We start from the raw sequence: 21,661 nt of genomic DNA, 5'->3' as shown, positions 1-21,661 counted from the left end.
TTTATCAAGGAGAGAGAACAGGTAACATTTCAGAAGTCCAAAGAGGTTAAAGAAAGAGAAAAAAATCAACCAAAACAAACAAAATACCCCCCTACGCACAACCACCCCCCTTCCCACATACTGCCAAGTATGATTTTTTTTTTTTGGAGCCACATCAGTGATTTGGCTTTCCAAACACAAATCCCTCAAAGGTAAAAGTAGTGGTTGTACAGGACTTCTAGTGCTCTAAATATTGTTCTGATACTTCTGATTGGAGAAACTCGGTGTTCCAGAAGAGATGTCCAATCACCAGATTGGAGAAACTTGGTGTCCCTGGCTGTAGTGGGGCAGTAACTGGAGGAGTATTTATCCAAGACATCTCAGGACACTGTCAAAGAAGCCTACCAGCCAGGGACAAGCAATACATTGCAATCTGCACAGTGAATGTTGACTCAGGAGACTGGTAGGAAGAGAAGCTTCATCAAACACACAAAAGGTTACACTGAATGTTTCACAGCTGAACTGTTTCATATACCAAAGTACGTCCTTCAGCCAGAATACATAAAACCACGGGTATTTTTTCCACGAGCTTTTACTGAAAGAGAAGTAATCTGCCTGGTAGAAGTAACAGTAAAATTTGTTCTCCCCCTTGCTCTCCCGTGCTCCCACCCCCCAGGATAGCTGAGATGTTTTAAATACTCCATTTTGGGTAGCAACATTCCAAATCTTTCAAATATTTGAAAGCAACATTCGCCTTTTGAAATACTTGGGGCTCTAATTACTATTTCTGGTAGGAATACAGTAATTAACTGTTGCTTACCTACACTTAAATATGACATTCAGGAGGAGGAATCTAACAAAGCATACCTTGATATCGTAGGGAATGACCACACAGGATAATTTGGCAAACTCACACTTTATCCATCTCTTTGCTCACACACAATTGCCGAAGGACACAAGCATCCTTAGCATGAAAACCCAGTGTGGTAGAAAATATCCAGCATATTCAAACCCCAACCTAACCGCATACAGAACTGCATGGAAAAATCTTACTCTAAATACACACCTACTATTACAGTAGCAAATCAGACCTGATAAATAACAAGAATGGCACTTGTCTTGAAAATTGCCTCTCCACAGTGAGCTATGGAAGTACATTTTATTTCACGAAGTGAAACTGCTGAACAGCAATCCAACAAGCAGAAACCATAGTTTTTCAAAATGTAAGTTTTTTAAAAAAAAAGATTAGCTGATTACTGATAAACATTTAAAGAAACCCATTCACAAAGTCAAAACTTGCCCTTCAGTGGTTAAACTACCAAAGGAATTTTGGCACATAGTCTTTTTACAAATTAAGTATTGTTTTACACGTCCCAAATCTGTTAGTCATAAACATTAGCAGAGGAATACAAATCACAACTTTTTAATAACCCTGCAGTAATTCTGAACTTGTTCATCTGAACTTATTTAGCTTGTTTTTCCTTCATGACTGGATAAAGCAGACTGCAGTGCCAGGTCTTGGCTCCATCAGTTGCTCATTAAACAAGATCTGGAATTTAGCATTGGATTGAATACACATGGGAGCTCATGTGAAGCTGCTCGTATATCATTGATAGCTCTGTTGCTAACACAGAGTTTATCCAAGACCGTACATTTTTCGTTGACTTGAACAAAGCTGTTCACCATCCTCTGTTTTTGACGTCAGTGGACAACTACCCACTAACAGTATCTGTCACTACAAAATGCTTGGAATTTCCTCACTTAAAAAAGCTGGAAAGTTTCAAGTACAGACCTTTCATTAAAAAACAAAACAAAACAAAACAAAACATTATTAGATTTTTCAGGATAAGAATATTAAGTGAATATTAGGAGAAGACATTTTCATTCTCACAGGATATTTTTTCCAGTAATTTTTCAGACATAAACAATATCACTGACTGTAAGGAATAGATGTTTAAAACCAATTTTCCTATTCTCTTGCTAAAAGCTGTGGACTCAAATGTATGCTAATTCCTCGACATGGAAGCACCACAATGAGGTGATTCAGATTTTGCCTGTTAACTGGACACTACAGTTATTCCAGTAGGATCTAAGTTGGATGGTATCTATTTTTTAGGAAAAATGTAGCAAAACACATAACAAGCAGAAACCAGGCTATTCACATCCCCTGTCTCTTTTCTACAACTCCTTTATTCTTACAAGCTCATATTGGAAAAAGTCATCCTGGGGGAGACTCCCTTGAGAGCACAGAACGACCTCCTGAGAACAACATGCAGTGCTCCTTTTGGGTGAGCTCTGTGCAGGCTGCCCGGGTGGGAAGCAGGAGCACAACAACTGACTGGATGTGCCCAGTTCAGACACACATCTGGTCAGGGAGACATATTCTACCCCAATGGAGGCTTCTGTGCCGGCAACAACGCGTTTCAGCCGTGATCTAAAAACCAAGCTGCTGCTTTGCAAACACACTGCTCGCTTCTGACCCCTCTGATTCGGCTGAAAGCAAACAAATGTATCAACAAACCGCCGCACCTCATTGGTACAATACAGTGGAAATTCCCCTTTTTCAGCGTGTCAAGATACCATCAGCTATTAGTCCAGAGACAGGCAGTCGTGTTTAAAAATCTAGTTTTAATCTTCTACAGAACACTGTACCTACTATCTTGAGGCTCCCATCTTCCTGTGTTGCCACTCTTTTCTCCACGGAAACCCCCTTTTATAGAGAGCAGGTTTTTAATTTTTGTTTTTCAGGGTACTCATATTTTATACATGGCATTCAGATAATGCGTCTATCCATGTCACAGTCATAAAAATAAGCATGTCTGTCTCACTGTAAAAGTGTGATCGTGCTACTGTGTTTATTAGACATAGCCCACATCTGAAATACCGGGTATCTGCTGCTTCAGGTGGTTGTGGCAAATCACAGAAATGACATAAATGATTTATTCTCCTCTGGGAATCAAAGCTGTGCAATTCTGCATTTTTCCAATTATGTCATCCACCTATGAAGGAACATCACTATTCATTGATTAGATTACTAAGAAGTTTTATTATTTTGATTTTCTACATGCAAAGTGAGCAAACTCAAATAATATAATTTCTTAATCTCTCCACTTCTAGAGGTATAAAATAGCATACACCTGAGCAGCTCCAAAGATACAATTTTCTTGCTTTCCATGAGGGGATAGACAAAAGAAAAATAATTGATTATTTAAAGGAAAGAAAGGAGAAAACTCCTAAGGACTACTCTGTCAAGAAAAGGCAAAGCAAAAGAAGCACTGAATAAATTACATTAAAAACTTGCTAGGGACCACTTTCAGCTCATAGAAAGTATGTGTATTTCTGTTCTTAAAAGGCAAATCACCTCTTTTGAAGTGATTGCACTAGGAAAGGTATATCCTAGCAAAACAAAAAATAAATTCTTGAAACCTGCTGCTGCTTCAGCTGCTTCTGAAAGGAACTTCAATTTTCACAACTGCATGATCTCTGAGAAGCAATTCCAAGCAGATGATATGATCTGATCTTTGGCTCCAAGGCCATTCCCATATGTACTTTAGAAATAGTGCCCACACTGGCTTTACAGCTCTGAAGTTTTGTAGAACTTTATCTTCTGAGTGAGCCCTGTCCCTCTTATCAGGTTCTCCCACTCTACTATTGTTACATTCTTTCTTTGAAGATGTTAAGGCAGAGCCAACATCTTTCCAAGGAGAGGGATCTGACTGGTGATCTCCCCCCCTCCCCCTTTTCCATATGTTTGAATATTTATATGTGAATATACATTTATAAGTGCCCAGATTTCATTTCCTTTCAGAGGAAGATGGTGAACACTGATCAGTTGGACAAAACTGATCCATCAAGCATTCAAAGAAACTGCCTCTCTGTGGAGTAACCAGAGAAACTGAATGTATGTAAAAGATGTTCTATACATGTCTTCCTTTAATTTGTATTTGTTTTTGACCCTTATGGAATGAGAAAACTTTAAAGGATATAGATGCTTTCTTTACAGAGCAGCAGGGGATTGTTTCTGCATTTCATTAATAGGTGAAGCCTAGATCCTTTCACATGATCTTTCTTGTGATAGGAAGGTACTCTGCAAATGTTCTTAAATGCTTTCCTTGACAGGTGCGAGCAACAGTGATAAAAAGTCTCTATCTCCATCAAATGGAAGCCAAACACTCTTTAGCATGAGCCATGCTAGCTCAAAACACCTATTTCGTGTTAGCTCCCTGTGCCCCTCCTCTTGTTTCTCACCCAGATGATGTAAGACAAGTGTGTTAGGCAAGAAAATGCAAAAATCACAGTAACATACCCATTTATCATAAATTCTGTCATTCAGTCAACAAAACAGCCTACAGCATACCCAGGATAATTCTAAAGTAGAATTACCTGAATCCACCAAACCAGATTGCTTCTCGTACATAAATTTCTTCAGAGCTTGCCTGCACTTTTCTACAACAACTTCCACCACTGGCCTACATTAAAGGACTTGAGATACAAGGTTTCATCCGTGTACATCAGCTGATCTGCAGCAATGTTTTGTATGAGTTGTTCTTCTTGGCAGTAAATTATTCAAAGTCTTTTAAACCTCTTTCACTGAGGAGAGACTGAATTTAGCGTTATGCAAACAGAAAGGAGAAATCCACATTAAACACTTTCTCCAGGCACTGGAACACTCAAAGCTGAGTAATTATGACTCCCCGTGGTTTCACAGGTTAAGAGAAACTAAAGAACAACTTTGAAGTTGCTTGTTGATGTCACAGATTTAAGTGTTTTATGTACTTGCCACACCAAGTTCCTAAAATAAACTGTCTCGGAGAAGGTGCATGGGGAATAGCGGCTATCCAGCCAACGATCTTGTTTTCTGCAGTGTTTTCAGGCAGTGTAAGAACAGACCACAGTGGTTATGTCCCCTTCATACTGCCCCTGCCTCCAGTAATTAGCACCACATGAACCTCCTGAAGTAGAGGCTGCATACTGGACATTCACATTCAATAGGTATGGATCGATCTCTGAGCCTGTCTGAATCAAACATGATCTGTGGTTTATGCTGCTATTGCCAAGAACTCTATTAATATCACATATTTCTAGTAGTTTAACTTCAGAAATACGTGGAAAACATTTCAAAGTTGTTAAACTTACTGGCAAGGAAAAGAATTCTAATCGGCACCATTTTCTTCAGGTCAGTTTATCTTGAATATTAACTAGTAGGCATATCTATGAGCAGAAGACAGGAGTATCTAAGGGAAACTGTCTATCCCCAAGTCTTGCAGTGTCAACAGTCAATTGAATCCTGAAATGTCTAAAAATGCCAACCCTTCTTATTTTCTGCTAGGTATGGTAAACTATTCCTATATTTTTTACAATGAAACAAACAGGAAAAAAACCAGGTAAGTTGAAGCCAAAAAATCACCACCAGTGGAAAAGAGTGAAAGCCTTTGTTTCCACTCTCTCATGTCTTTGCAGGCAGTCTTTACTTTTTTGCTGGATATGTATTTCTGCAAAGTGAATAAAGACTTAGTAATCAATTTAATTAAACTCAGTAATAATATTTTTCTTTTCCAGATGTTAAAAACACTTAATGATTCAGATTCAGTTAGTAAAAAATTATGAGATGTTCATTTAAAATCTTAATCCAAGAAGTTGCTCCGGTACTGCAAAGACAATCAAAGGCAAGCCTATACAGGCAGGGGCAGGCAGGGCTGAGTTCTTCTGCCTGTTTTGTTCCTGGCTGGCCAGACAAAAACCAGCTTCAGCCCAAAACACACAATTATTTTCATGTCATGTGTCCAAGCTAATAGGCCTTCGTTAGATACAACACTGCAATAATACTTCCATATAGCCACAAGATCAGAGCAGGCTCCTGTCAGATGTCTCAGTGGACAGGCAGCTGAGCTCTGTCCTCCACCACACATGCTGGTTTGAAAGCTTTAACCAGTTTATGGGGGTTGCTTTCCTTATAGCAAGTGACAATTCTCACATCAAATCCCTTGCTTTCAAGATTATAAATATGTCCCTTAAGACAACAGACATGAAGAAATTCATATCTAGTTATAAAGAAATCTGGGTTCAGACCTGCTAATTCTTGCCCTGACACAAAGCTCCTCTGAAATCCAGTGGGATCATTCTCATGAGCAATGTCCAGTGTCCAGTGGTAAGATTCTTATAACCAGCCTCCCGTCAATATTTTATTTCTTAATTACATTGCTTATACTGCAGTGCTGAAGTTTCATGGGATTCTGCATGCAAACAAATACCAACAAGTATATTAGCACTTCCCTAAACACTGCTTCCTAAAGTACTTAATGCAAGTCTACTGCCAGAGATGTTTTACATACCAAGTTGTGCACTGAGTTCGCAGCACATACAAATAGTTACAAATGCAAAGTCTAATTTTACAAAGGCTCCGAAACAATGTGTTCAATTCTTGACATGAATAATCACCTCCAGGAGCCAGCAGCCTGTGTGTCTACATCTTACTTACTTGGTTGCCTGGTCAGAGATCAAAAAGCAAAGTCAAAATGTAATTCTGGGGTTTTATTTTAAAGGTAACAGGAAATTTTGCTCTCAGGACACTACAGCACCAGAAGCAGACCACTTACAAAACATCCCATCTCATCCCATTCTGTCTTACCATACAACTGTCTCAAAATACAGGACAACGATATACACAGTGTGTTACGTGTCCCAAAACCACACAGGTAATTCAACAATTGCCTCCCCTTGCATCTAGTGGTCTTTTGGTTCCTTTTGCTTCAGACTGATATCAATAAGATACATAAGATGTTAATAGGATACATAAATATGCCTATTTCACCATGTCAGGGTTAGATTTAGTTCATTTGTTTTTTCACTAGTCACACATTTGAATTGACAGACAAGCATTTTAACAGAAACAGCATTTGTTTTTAACAACAGAAGTACAAATTCAATGCAGAGTAACAAGAACTACATTTCAGCATTCAGAGCTCGCAAGTAAGAGTTTAAGAGAATAGAAGCTTGGAACAGTGATAGAGGAAACTTCCACTAAGTGTACAAGTCCAATTTCCAATTAATGTAAACTAAAAGTGCCAAATTATAATCTAAAACAAAAACATCCCTCATTCTCTCCCCTTCCCGCCTCCAGTAGTTTAACAGTATCCAGCCCAACTTCTTTTGAAGTTGGTTGAGTAAACAAAGAGACAACTAACATTTAGATAATTTGAAAAAGATAGAAAATAGGACTAGAGGTATAATGCAGTTTTACCACAATTAACTGGTGTATTTATAAAGTGCCTTGAGAAACATATATGTAAGGAAAGCAACTCTGACAATGCAGATGTATCCTCTGTCCAAACATTAGAGTTCCATGAAATAACCTTTCGCCTACATGAGAAGCACATCCTACTAAGAAAAAAAAAAATTAAAAAAAGCAAATAAAAGAGTAGGATTTTCTGGGAAGACAGACAGCTAGCTATGAAGCTTTCTAAAGAAATCTCAGTTTACATACATATAGGAATGAGCTTTGTGTCCAGAACACCTTAAAATTTAAACAAATGAGAAGACTACACTAGTACAGTTGCAGATGTCTGTAGTCTGGAAAGGATCGTATCAGTGCAGATTTACATCTTCCCAGAGCAGACTGCTGGAGCAGTCTGAGACTTACACATGCCAAGCATTCTACAGTAACAGCTCAGGAAAAGAAAAAAGAAGGAAAAAAAGAGAAAAGTTGAATCACACCCTAATTAAAACAGTTTTTCTGGTACAAAAATCTTCATGTAGGTTAAGGTCTACACAGAAGGATACAGCGGCATAAGTGCAATGCCTCGTGGTTTAAAAACAACAGAGGAAACCTGAAGAGAAAAACGGAACTAAGTTTGTAGGAGAGAGAAACAAGAAGAAAACAGGCAAACAAGACCAAATGTAAAGCATGAAAAAAAGCCTGTGAAGGAAAAGATAAATGAGAACAAAAAAGGGCAGTGAATTAGAGTTATATCAAACTAGGACTTAATTAACATTGAACTGCATTTTCCCTTTGCTACTGATCTATTTACTTCTATCAATAGTTGTATCTGTAGCCATAATAAACCCCAAATAAAATATCTTCTCTTAGTTTTTGAATTGGCTCCAAAAAGAGTTAAGCAAAAGATTACAAATTGGGGAACTCAGGAAAGATTTGTAGCTATCAATGAAGATAAAAACCAGGTACAGACCTTTGCAAAACAGGAAAAAGTATTTTGCAAAAGGATATGGTCAAATGCTAGAGATAGCTGGAGGCTAAAATTCAGGTAATGAATGCTGAAATACATAAGAAAAATATTTCCTCTTCTACAATTTTGGTGGAGGGTAGTGAAGAGAGGTGTAATATTCCCACTTCAAAGCTCCCCATAATTTTTATGAAGAGTAGTCCTTCCAAGCTACAGCCACCACCAACCAGCTGTTTTACTAGACATTCCACACTTTTTGCTACCTCTTAAAATTCGGGTAAATAATCCAATTCAGAAAATAATCACAAATGTAGACCAAACATCTTGAAGAATACCAGAACGGGTTGCGCTGAAGAGGGACTCACAGAACTGAAGACTGAGTGCTATACAGCTAATACAGACTTTTCCACTGAAATATACCCATGCTCACAACAACAGATGAGCATTCCTGAACTACTTTGCTACCAGAAAGTATGCACTTTATTGGCCTTATCATTGATAAGACATTGCTCAGGCCTTTCTAGCGCTCTAAACATGAAAATATTAAGTGAAAACACAACTGAAGCCCTGAGCAACACTAGAGGCATTATGATACACATTTAGTTGTTATCTGAGCTGTCTTTAAGGTATCTGTCAAAGTCTCTCAAGCTGCCAGAGACAGATGACCACAAGAATGCCCTGCTCTCCCATTACCCTCCAAGGTTTTTCCTATGATAGTGCAGCCAGCATTCTACTGACTCCTCTTCATTCTGCAGTGCTACAGCAAATGTGGCCCCTTCTTCTTACTCACCATGGGGGATAGATGTGGATGACATCCTGTGGTCTGCTCTTCAGGTGAGCTGCTGTCTCTCTTGCAAAGAGGACTTTGAGTATTGGTTCCTCTGCATTGATGACAGCATCCTCGGGTGAAAGAGTACCAGGAGACTGTTCCAGCTGCTGGCAGATGGCAACTTGTATTGTGCACTCCTCAAATATTTCTAAGATCTTCACAATTAAAACACCAGATTTATCTGGAAAGAAAATTAAAATGAAAAATAAAAATGCGAAGTCTGGATGAGGAGAAAGAAAGTAGTTCTGGAACTCTAAAGATGTGCATCCCTCTGCGCTCTGCACATCTGTCTGATCCTGATAAATCCACATATGAGCAGAATACACAGCTTTATCAAAAGACCTGTGTTAAGCTTTCACAGTAATTTTTGTTTTCTTTATAGATACTATTAACTGTAAAGAAAAAATCCCACCTGCACTTCTTCCAAATACCAGTGAAATCACAAACTCACTACAACAAGCCCTCTCCCACCACACCCAAACTTTTAAATCTTGCAACTCATTGACTTCGTTCACTTTTTTTTATTAGATACTGCAAAAAATGCATTTATTTACAAACAGAATAACCAAACACTGTGTTAGAAGTGAAGTTGTGTTTGCCTTCCTTGACCTTTCTCAAAGCAGCAGCTGTCAGGAACCAAGTTAGAAGAGTACAAAGCATCTAAAAGCTGATGATTCACATTGAGGGACAAATGTTGAGAAAGAAGGAGTAAGATGCACTGCCTAAAAATAATTATTGCAAAACTGATCATCCATTTTATCAGTAGATAGTCAGGGCAGAAGGCTCTTGTTTTAAAGCAATGTGAACAGATACAGGCATCCACACAGATTGATTCTAAGCACTTCTGTCTACGCTGAACAAGAAACAACTTTGCACTGAAATGAAAAGGGACTCCTTGGTCCCTTTGCAGTCTGCATAGGGTAGCAGCTACCCAGACAGACCTCAGCCTGAGCTGTAAGATTATGTAAGATTTATTCTCATTCTCACCTAGCCTTACTCAGTTCTGCACTCTGGTCACTGAGGGGAGAACAGTTGTTACCCTGCTGAATGCTATGAGCATTTAGTGGGGCAAGACAGGGTCCCAGAGGACAAGGGCAGCAGAGCCCCAGTTGTACTCTTCTTGATTTACAAGTTGCATTGGGAGAAACACAACATCCCAAGAAAAACAGCTGATATAAATTATTGTCTTCCCACAGCAAAGAAGAAACAGTGGAGGAACAGTGAACGTGATACTGGAACTTAACAGCAGAGCTGTACTAGTTATTTGTTTGTTTATTTTAAGGCTCATTTCACAACTGTGAATGTTTTTCCTTTGGAAAATAAATCAAAATATTTTAGTTTGAGTTTATGAGAAACTTCAAAAAAAACTTAACCCAACCCTCAAGAAGCCCGAACCAAAGAAACTGGGCCCTAAAACCTTTTGAATTTATTCAATAAAGTTGAATTCTACAAAAATAAAATAAAAAAATTATGTCCTTGTCTTTATTAAATTTCATACTGAAACTGAAATAAAGCAATTTGGAAATATAAAACTAAATTGTTCTCAAAACCACTTCCATGTGAACCAATTTTTCATCACATGCAACATACTTCTGCAAAGCATTCTGCTTCCCCTGAACTGGTATTTTCCAGCAGCATAAAGGGTTCCACCAGACAGTCTGACACAAGATGTACATAAGCCAGTTCTGTCCAAGCCATTACAGCTTGACCTCCTTTTCCAGATCTGAGAAGTAGGAGAATCAACCCTTTCTGCCAAGTCCTTTGAAACTGACTGATGAAGAGAGATGGTCGTCATTGCTGCTGCTCCTCACTGCTGTCACCTTCTCAGAGAAAGCTGTGACATCACAGTGCCACTCCAGATACTCCCTACACTGTGTTAATGTTTGCTTATGTGAAAATTCTGACAAGGGTGAGCGCTGACTAGTTTTCTGTGCCTGAAGGGAAGGGCTTAGAATATTCTCACTTGAATTCTGCTTTGCCTGACTAGCTGCAGTTGTGGTCCTCTGTCAACCCCAAGTCATTTGGCACGCATAAACAAATTCTCCTGACCACAAAAATTCTCATCCTTTAAAGTAACTAAGCACTTACCTCTTCCCTCTAGACATACTGCACAATTTGCATTTGCATCCACTTTAAAAACCAAGTCACAGAAAAATCGGTTTCAATTTTCAAACGCACCAACAGTTTATTAAAAAAAAAAGTATTAAGACACTTGTGAAAGGGACTGCTCATCACTTCTGAACTATGCATTTCTTACATGCAGAATTTTATGACAATTCTTACTGGTCAGCAGCTTATACGTTATTCAGCTGATACAGCAGGTTGATGACAATGAATGACAGCCTAATAATATTTTTCTTTAAATAGCTCTGACTGTAAAACAGTTAAAAATACTAGGTAAATCAAGAACTATATCTGTATGAAAGTCTCTAAAAGACATTGGAGTAAAAGATATCCTACCAAGACACCAGAGTCTCTTGCAAGCCTGAAGTTGGTGGAAATACCGGGAGCTGATACTAAATGAAGCAGAATGCTTCTACACTAAAAACATCTCAATTTCAACAAGTAGCCAAGTCTCACACTTGGCACACATGCACATTCTACAGAACCACAATCTATTTGTTTATTTAGATGCACAGAGATAGTTTAGTTTAATTACGCTGAAATTATTATTACTGCTGATGATAGCGTTCTCTTGAACAACATGGAAAAGCACTTTGGATTGCTGGCATATGATGAAACACCAAAGTTCAGAATGTAGCTTCAGTTTTAATACATTTGGCTCTTGTATTGTTATGTCAATCAAAAATAAATCAAACATATGTGGCTGCACACTGAAGGGCAAATCTGTGGGTGAGGAGACAGGCTGGATCACTGCAAATTCTATGGTTTCCAGAGTTTACTTGTTTGTTCATCCACGTGAAAAGCTCACTTCAAGGTTTTGCAATGTTCTCCCTCAGCCTTGGATAACTTACATAAATTCCCACTTGCTTGCTGAAGTTATCATTCACTTACTTTCACTTGCAAAGCAGAATTACAGCCCAAGAAATGCAAACACACAGATGTGCATGTTTCATGGCAATACCTAGTCATATTAAATATGGAAAAATACCTTACAATTGCATGCATTTTAAAAGGTGCAGTCAATAACTGTGCTGCAATGGTGCCCACTCCTACACTGCAAATTTCTTCATTTCACATTCTGCTGCCCAGAACACTTATGGATTTCTTTCTTCAGGGTTAGTTTCTATGAAAATCAATGAGCTAATCCAGCTAACTGCAAAGCCACTTCAGTTTACTTACTTGAAGGTAACCTTTACTCTCCCACCGAAAGACAAATACACAGGCATGCTCACAGAGAGTGAGCATACAGCTGCCTGATGCATTTAGAAATCTTCCATGAAGAAGCAATCAGCAATTTGAGGACTGCTTAACAAAGCTCTTACAGAATCATAGAATATCTCAAGTTAAAAGGGACCCATAAGGGTCCTCCAGTCCTGCTCCATACATGATCACCTAACACTAAATCATACAATAAATGCTCCTTGAAATGACAGGCTTGGTGCTGTGGGGAGCCTGTTCTAGTGATTGACCATGCTTTCAGTGAGGGACCTTTTCCAAATATTCAATCTGGTTCCAGATGCCTCTGAAACAGTGAAATGCTTGAGGGAGATAAAGATAGAAACCCACATCAGCCTGATCAGTGTGAGACATAGGTGCATTTCTCAGCAAAGCCCTGGGTGCTCTGAGCTCGGGTGACAGAGCTGCAGCTCACTGGTCCTGGAACACAGCCTAACATGGACAGCTGCCCCTTCCAGCATCTCTCTGTAGCCTTCACAGAGTCAGCTGGAAAGTCAGAGAAAACATCCACTGACACAGGATCAAGGATCATTTGAAATATCTGGCCCCATGAGTATAAAGACAGGGTTTATTCATCCCAGGAGCATGAAGTGTAATTCAATCCCTGATACACAAGGCTTAAGGTGCTACAAAGAAAGACAGAAAGGCACTGATAAATCTGGCTGAGTATGAATTTTGCAGAGGTATTTGAGAGGTACAATATCTGTCCTCTAAAGAACACCATCTGAAAGGAGAGGATCAGCCACCAAGGCCTATAATGCTCCCTCACTTCTCGCAGAATTTTCTGTAAGAAGAGAAACCTTCACAGTTATGCTGGCCACTACTGAATCGACATATCGGTCATGGAAAGGACAGTGTACAAGAAAAATCAGGTACTAGTTAGGAGCTAGGTTAGTCACATCACCTTTTGCAGAACACCACTGTGATAAATGCCACCCACTGAAAGGAAACAGATAGAAATCATCGCTAGATGGACCATGATCAAACAATTTGGTTCTTCCACACTTTGTAAGTGTGGGTCCAGAAGGAGTGAAATCCACAAGAGAGACTGACTGGTGGGAGGAACAAGCCATGTAAGCAAGGAAGCATCTTTGGTGAAGCCTTGCTGTGATTGGCAAGAATCTCCCTCACCTCCCAGACAAGAAACAAGAAGCTCTGACAAAGATGAAGAAATCCTGATCCAAACCTAGGCAAATGGAACATCAAACTCTCACTGCTACTGTTAGCAGAACCTTTGAAATCAGGGAAAGGTCTTTTTGGCAACAGTAGTAATGGAACAAACCTGGCGGTGACCTTGGGCATAATTTCCAAAAAAGCCTGATGCTCCATAATTGTGTGATCAAAACAGGTCTATATTGTATGTGTAGGTTCAGAAAAACAACCAGTAACTTTTTGGTAGGAGAAAAACTTTTATTTAGAGCTACTAAGAACACAGACAGTAATTCTGGTTTAGAGAAAGCTCCTGAGTCAGAGGTCTGTGGGAGGTAATTGGGAGAATACTTTGGGAAAATATCACTGAGTGTTAGACCTGTTAACATTTTTTCTAGGCATTTTGTTAGCTCTTGTCACTGCCAGAAACAGGATCCTAAGCTAGAGGCACTTTGGTTTAACCACCTAACAGATCTGCTCTGACATATATAGCTAATTATTTAATTCCAGGTGTCCTCTGGGATGTTGGTCTCTCACCCCAATTTGTAACCCAGACATGAAGTAGCTCAAACTGCAATGATAATTCCAGTGCCTGGGAGATGAACAAACAAATTTCACACTGAATGCATCAGTTTCCCTGGGCACTTATTTTAATTTTTGTTTATTCCTTTAGTACACAGGGTGATGCTGCCCATCAGTCATATACCATGTCATATACCATGGCATCAAAAAGTGTTTCGACACAGTACTTTGAAGATGTTCTGCATTTACTCTGAATTCCAGGAGGGTTAAAAAAAAAAAAAAAAACAAAAAGAAGAGGAAAAAAAAAAGAGGGGAAAAATGGCAAAAAAAGCTTCTCATTCCTTTGGAGATCACAGACCCTGAGGTCTTGAGCCTTTTGAAGACTTCAGATGACTCTACAGTCTCTGGCAGACTGAATGCCCTTAAGGTTCAGACCTAACATAGTGGCTTCACAGCAGACACATATATTTAAGCCACATCAACACTGAATGTACATGCTCATAGATGATGCACTGGCCATGCCAAGGGCAGCCTAGGAGGAAGGCTAAGAAGAAAGCCAGCGTGCTTTGACTCTCAACAACCAAAAAGCAGTCTGGAGATGAGAAAAGGGGAAAAAAAAAAAACATCAAGGAGCTCAATTTAAAAAAACAAATGTTCAGACATTCTGGCTTCAGTGCCTGAAATACAGCTCCAAAGTTTGTTTTAATAACTCTGTAACTACCAATAAGGAAGACAAATGAGGAGGAAAATATAGAAATTATGATCTCTTGGGAGCCACATATTTTATGTTTCTCCAGTGATACAGTGACAGGAAGCTGAGCACACTGCAAGGAGAGAATCCGTGGCACTTGATGTATGGAAATGCATCAAATGTCGATCTCAGTAAGAACACATACAGTTTCACCTCACTCCAGTGAATTTTGCTAAAATGCTGCAGTTCCAGTGTTCCAAAAGAGCAGCTGTAGCCTTAAATGGAAAGTTCTCAAAGGGAACAAACTCTCTTTAGAGCCAGTCAATAGAACTCCAGCAGCAGAGCAATCTCTACAAGACCTACAGAGTGAGACAAAATGTTTGTTTCAGGACATCAAACTGAACTCTGCATGGTTTGAACGTGCTAGCTGGAATAGCCAGTGCACCTCCACACATATCAGACCAGAAGTAAGAGTAACACCACCACATCAACAAGAGCAAAACAAAGCCACGTTTATGACAGCAGATACTCCTAAATTTTCCAATTTTCCATTCTTCCTGAAAATTTAAAAATCTTGCAATGTTGCAAGAATGCACCTCACCCACAGGGCTGAAGGATGTTACATCTGAACATAACAATCACATGACACAAGGCATAAATAAGTTCCCAAAGCCACAGTACCAATGCAGAAAACAGTGAACTACAACAACACAGACCACATCTTACAAAAGAAAACTGGAGCTTAGGAAAATGCCAAGCAGTGAATGGCTCTGCTCCCCTGAGCATTCCAGAAAAAACCCCAACTCATATGTAAGCAGGAAGGAGAACAGAGTGGAAATTATTACTATTGTGATAACAAAAAGTCTACAGTAATAAGGACCATATAAACACCTACAAGTATACATGTGAACTATCATGAAAAACAAGACTGACAAAATAAAACTCCTCAGCTACAAGACTTATCTCACAAGTCACACGGATAAAAGAGACCAAGCAAGCACAACATGAGGCAAAAGGAAGACTATTTCACCACCTTCCTTTAAAATCAATTAAAAAACTACACTCATGCAAGGAGAGCTTTCTAAATAAAACCATGACAAACTCATAAGAAAAGGCAAGGGAGGAAGATGAGATTGCTTGAAGCCACATTACTATTTGAAAAACTGCTAACAAATATATGCTTTGTGCAAAAACAGTGAGGACAATTTGTATTTGTTCTTACCAGCTAAACAGTCACAATTCTTTATCTTAGTGCTATCGGAATGATACGGGGAAAGGACAAATGCTTTTAAGAAAAACAAATTAGTGTCACTTTTCCTCAACTATCAAACTAAGAACTATCAAACAAATCATATACATGAACTGCATTTTAGAAGTAAATTTGTACTGTACCTGACATATCTAGTTGACATTTCTAAAAAACATGGCTGAGAAGTTATACTTCCTCTTAACTGGGAAATTCTTTAGAAATACACACTATGCAAAATAGAGGTGTTACACTCAAGTCAAATTTCTACTAATCCTAGCTAAAAGCTTTTATAAAATAAACTTTCCCACTGAAAGTATTAAGGATTATGGGCAATTGAGGTTGGGAATAGTACTCACTGCACAAAGAATGAAAGTCACTTTCTGCCTTTGGTTCCGATGAATAGGTCAGACATACATTATGGAATTATAAAGGAAACAAATAAAATTCCACTTTATGCCTTGTTTAATAAGGCAAACTAGCAACACTCTTGCAAATTTGTCTCACTCAGTTATTTTTTCGAAGGCATTATTTCATCCCAGCATCATTTAACTTCTGATTGTCAAATGTGGTTCCAAAACTGCAGTTAGTAGACACCCTCCTGGGACATCACATCCTATCTGCAGTGGAAGAATAGCCAACCACTTTCTGGTTCAAGCCACAAAGTTTTACTTTCATTCTCAAGCGTAAAAAGTATAAAATGTCAAATTACAAGCATAAATCAAAACAAAACCATTCTTTTGCTTGGCATCTCATTATTGTTCTTCCTCCTCCCTCATGTATAACTTGCAGGTGCAGGCATAACAAACTCAGCAAGCAGGAAGATACCAAGCAGGTCCTTGAAATCCAAAGTCAATGCTGAAAACCAGCTCTGGATTACAAGGTTTTCACAGCCTGTACAAAACCGTTTGGTTGCCATTCTGATCTATAAATGTTATTATTCTTCCTGGGCTGGTAACTTCGGAAGCCATTCAAGAAGATTTTTCTCAGAAACACAACAAGTCTCTCGTAGGCATGATGGCTTCTTGCCACATTTATATATTAATTTTTAAAAGGCTGCTGAATTTGGCTTTGCTTTAAACACTACACATTTTTTATAAGAACATATGTAAGCTACTTAAAGAGACTATGTATGTCATTATTGTTTCTCATAGGAAAACAAAAACAATACAAAGATTATTGTTTGAAGAAGACAAGTTTACATTTGATTTTTTCCTTTCCAATGCTGTAACAAGTTCAGACAGTTGGCTAGGAAAAAGAAATCTGGCCACTTGCCATGTCTCTAATTTATATTACTAATTCTTAAGTAATAAAACAAACTATCAAGAATTAAGAAAATAAGCAACAACTAGCAAATCTCAGACTTCTGTGTTTTTAGAAGAATTTTACATAGTAAAGGAAACCCTATTAAGGGCTGCCCATGTTTTCTTCATCATGTACATGTTTCATGGCATTCAGGCTGCTAAAATCTTTTCTTCCCATCATCTTAACTAGTCACTGAAACTGGAAGAGAGGGGGGAGTGATTGTTTATACCCTCTTCTCTAAGGCTTTCTGCCTTCCACATGTTACATGTGAAACCCTGTCCTCATCTACAGGGCTTCACCCTCCTCCCCTCATGTATGTGTTTCCACTTGCCTCAGCAAACCGAAAATTTATTGCCCCTTGAAGGTCACTTTTCCCTGAGATGAAGGAGCATTTTGGAAGGAAAGATCAATGGTTTTGCTTTATTGTCAGTTCAGTATTCACTACTCTCAAATTCAATTGTAACACAATCATGAATCTTAACCTTGGGTCAACAAATACCAAAAATCTTGCATCAGACTGCAAATGCTAGAGAAATGTTTCTGCATTTAAGGTGAAGAATTGTTTTGATGACAGCTGCAAGACAAAGAAAACCAATAGAAGATAGGATGTATCGAAAGCAAAATTTCAGAAGTTACAGTAGGAATCTACATGAGTTTGCTTTAAATGTTATTAGTGTCCCCTCCCTATAGACAGGAAGGTTGTCTAAATGTAACTCAGAAAACCACGATTTTTTCTTCCAGCAGATGTTGACAGGAAAAAGGTTTGGGTTTTTGTTGTGGGTTTGGTTTATTTTTCTCTCTCTGTCTTTCAGCTGTCCAGATCTCCTCTTTGCCCAAACAGGAAACTTCATGGGGAAGTTGCAGCACTGCATACAGAAAAAAGCCTGCAAGTGGTCTACAAGCCCTTGCACAGAGTACCCTCAAACCATCAGCTTGGCTGATGAGAGCCATGCTGTTATGTGGCCTGCACCACCACTCCCCTTTTACATCTTGTGAAGAACAGAAAATTTTGGATTTGTGGCAGAGCCTGACATTTGCCTCTGTTAGAGCTGAACCACAGAAAGCATCCAACCAACGCTGTGTGGCATGGGCAAACCCTGATATTCCCTCCCTTCAGGCCTCTGCATGGTATGGTTGCCTTGATTTACAGAAGTGGGATTCCGAATCACCTTGCAGAAACCCATGTCCTTGGTGAGTGCCTATTCCAACACAGGGACTGGCTGTAGAATGTGACTCTGCCACAAAATTGTCAAAATCTAAGAAAGCACAAAGGTTTCTTCTACCCTGCAGAATGAGTCAGCCAAAGTGAGACCCTGTGCACTGCATAAACACCAGAAAGTGCGTGCTGAAAGGAGGTGCTCTCTTCTGGGCAGTGATTCATCCCAGTGACCAAGAGGCAGCCAAACCACAATGGTTACTTACAGAAAGGGGTCAGGGAGGTAACAGACAGGAATTTTTAAAAAAAATAAAGCTGAAAACTAGGGGTTTTGAATAATATGGACATGGATACAACCTAAAAGTAAGCAACAGCAAAATAAAGGCATAGAATTCTGCAGTATGAAATGTCTAGTGGGGATGACAGCCGGAACTTCGGAAAAATTTTTCCTTAAATCTCAGATGTAAGGAGGACTTTAAACCGATCTCATTTGAAATTGCTCCCCGTTGCTTTAGCAATGAACTTCTGGTCTGCACGCTATGGGATATCCAAAATGACGTGACAGCTCTCCCAGCAACTAAGTTACTTCAATCCTCCACAATAATCTTCAGGCTTCTTTAGTAACTCAAATGAGTTTGTTATTTGAGAAGTTCTTTCCTCTAATTCTGTGCCGAAGTCAGAAACAGTCCTGGAAACAACGTGGCTTCAAAATATTACTGGGCAAAACAGAGGGGAAACAAAATTCAAGAAGGTTCTCAGATTAGTGAGACACCCTTAGCTTGAACCTAAAGAGATGAAAGCTGAAAGTGACATGCATTTGCTGTGCTGACACTTCACATTCCTCACTAGAAGCAAAGAGAAGGTTATCCAGTTACATTACTAAGATTTCAACCATTCTGACCGATGTTCTCCAAACCAAACATCAATTTCATTTTGGTGACACGAAACATTATGGCCATTCTAAGAATACAATTATCAAAAATAAATTTTGCTCTAGATGAAAAAGTATCCCCAAAATATTATCACAGCTATTTTGATGATTATTTTATAATCATTATACTTTGGAATAAGGACTGAGAATTGGAAGTGAAATTTAAGCTGTGAAGTTGAAGTGTATTCCTAAATTTATGGCATGTTCAGCATTTTTCATAAATTTTAGCAAAAGCTTACAGGCTAATTGAAACAGTAGTTTGTCCTAAAGACTTCTTGTACAACTTTGTTACGATGGAAAAGGCATATCCCAGAAATAGTTCATCTTCTGCCAAAACTAAATCATCTTAAAGACACTCATCAGTATTTTTTAAACACACTTAAGAACAGAGCAAGGTATTTTCCCATAGCCTTTTTTTCATAAAATGCTAACGAATCCTGACTCATTTTCTGAAAGAAAGAAGAAGAATCAAAGAAAGGAATTCAGCCAGGGGCAGATGTTTAGCATGGAATATTTCAGCCTAGAAGCTGGTCTAACAAAATGTTGAGCAGCCAAACACAAGGTTTTGTAATGACACGTGAAACTAGGACAAAAAGAATATTAGCATGTTAGCAATGTTGCAGGTCTGTTACTACACAGTACATTAAAAATCTTCATTTCGTTAAAAAGGCAAGCCTATTCAATGTCTATTTCTGTCCCATATTTGAGAAGCAGCAAGAGGATGTCCTCACACCACATACAAATGATGGAGTAACCTCTCATGATTTTAAGTGAGCAGGCCTGTATAATTTTCAACATAGCATTTCTGAAAAGAGCTGGCTAAAGACATCTCTGGTTCCCTGATGTCACTTTCTAGTGAGTATTCAGATAATGGTGAAATTCCAGAAGACTGAAAGGACTATGATATTGTGCTACTATTCAGGAAGGGCAAACAAAGTAGCTTACAGTAACTGGAGACCAGCTAGCCTGACATCAGATCTAGGCAAAGTGACTGGAAAAATAAGCAAGGAATTAAGGTCAGAAATACAATGTGCTGTTCTGCATGGGGGGCATTTTGAACACACAGCATGCAAATGGCCAAGGGATGTAAGCCCTCTAAAGCTCCAGTGAGAAACTGAGACTGAACTTTAGCCAACAGTTTGGGTGTAACTTTAAATCATACAACCTTCTTATGAAAAATCAACCATTTTCACTATGAGTAATGCACCCTTTGAGTGGAATGCAAAAAAAAATTAAAATTCTGAGAGTTAACTTTGTGAATTGCAGTTAGAGCTTTTTACCAGTGGAGAATTATAACTGAGTAACAGCAATTCCAGCAGGACTTGAAAGTAAACACTCATGGTATTAAATGGTTTAATCAGTGACATAAAGAAACTGTGTGAATACCACAAACTCAAGCAAATCTGTGACTAAAAGAAGACAGGCTTGAGCTACACAGTGGTCTGAACTGCATGGTTAGCTGGACTACTTAAGTAAAATCAACCAGGCTACAGCACAGACACTTCCTTGTGTTTAGGCAGGAGAAACAGAAAGAGTAGCTGGAGAGTGGGAAACAGCATCTCAGAAGAAAAACAGCTGTAGAGGTTATGAAATCACACTGGACAATCAATTCAAGGTGAAGTCCCAGCACCATGCTGTGACCAAAGCCAAACCAGACTCAAACACTTATCACAGGCCTCAAATACCCAGGAGGCTGAGGAGTGAACTAGACCTGGCCAATGATTTTAATGAGACTAAAACTGGAAGAACACATACTGAGTTGCTATCCTTGTTCCTAAGACCCTTCTGAACAGTTCAAGAGGGTACAGTAAAAAGCCATGAAAGTCACTTGAACACTGATGAAAATGCTTTAGAGACCCTTAGAGAGCTCAGTCTGTTTAGTTTACGAAAATTGTGAGGCAGCAGAGGTTTTGCTATGCAAGTGCCAGAAAGGGAAAATGTCACATACTAAAGAAATCTGTAAGGGAGAAACAAGAAACAAAACAGGGGAACTGAAGCCAGACAAATTCACATTTGGAAGAAAAACCACCTTTAAAAATTTGGGAGTAGAACTGGGGACAAACTCTCAAGGTAAATGATAGATTCACTTAACCACATGTTTTCAAATTAGGACTAGAGGACTTTCTGAAAAACAAATGCAAGTTAATAGATGCTCAAAACCAAGCAGTTGGCCTAATATAGAATAAATGCCTGACATTTTGTAGACTATAGTCACACACACAGCAGTTGATGCAAGAACTTAACTACTTCTTTATACTTAAACTCTTAAGAATCTGCTACCTCTCAAGAAACACTACTGAAAGGTGGTGCTAT

General features: G+C 38.8%; 1 protein-coding gene across 3 annotated transcripts in view; it reads right to left on the bottom strand.

Moving 5' to 3' along the window:
* Positions 1 to 21,661, bottom strand: part of SPIDR (scaffold protein involved in DNA repair) — a 195,776-nt gene that overhangs the window by 112,028 nt on the left and 62,087 nt on the right. For all 3 annotated transcript variants that reach the window (XM_032124810.1, XM_032124820.1, XM_032124828.1), the window contains exon 8: positions 8,950 to 9,169. In XM_032124810.1, the coding sequence (XP_031980701.1) occupies positions 8,950 to 9,169 (220 nt within the window). The remainder of the gene's footprint in view (positions 1 to 8,949; positions 9,170 to 21,661) is intronic.

This window comes from Corvus moneduloides, chromosome 1, assembly GCF_009650955.1.
Source record: "Corvus moneduloides isolate bCorMon1 chromosome 1, bCorMon1.pri, whole genome shotgun sequence".
Lineage (NCBI taxonomy): Eukaryota > Metazoa > Chordata > Aves > Passeriformes > Corvidae > Corvus > Corvus moneduloides.
This window is presented reverse-complemented; position numbering and strand designations above follow the sequence as displayed.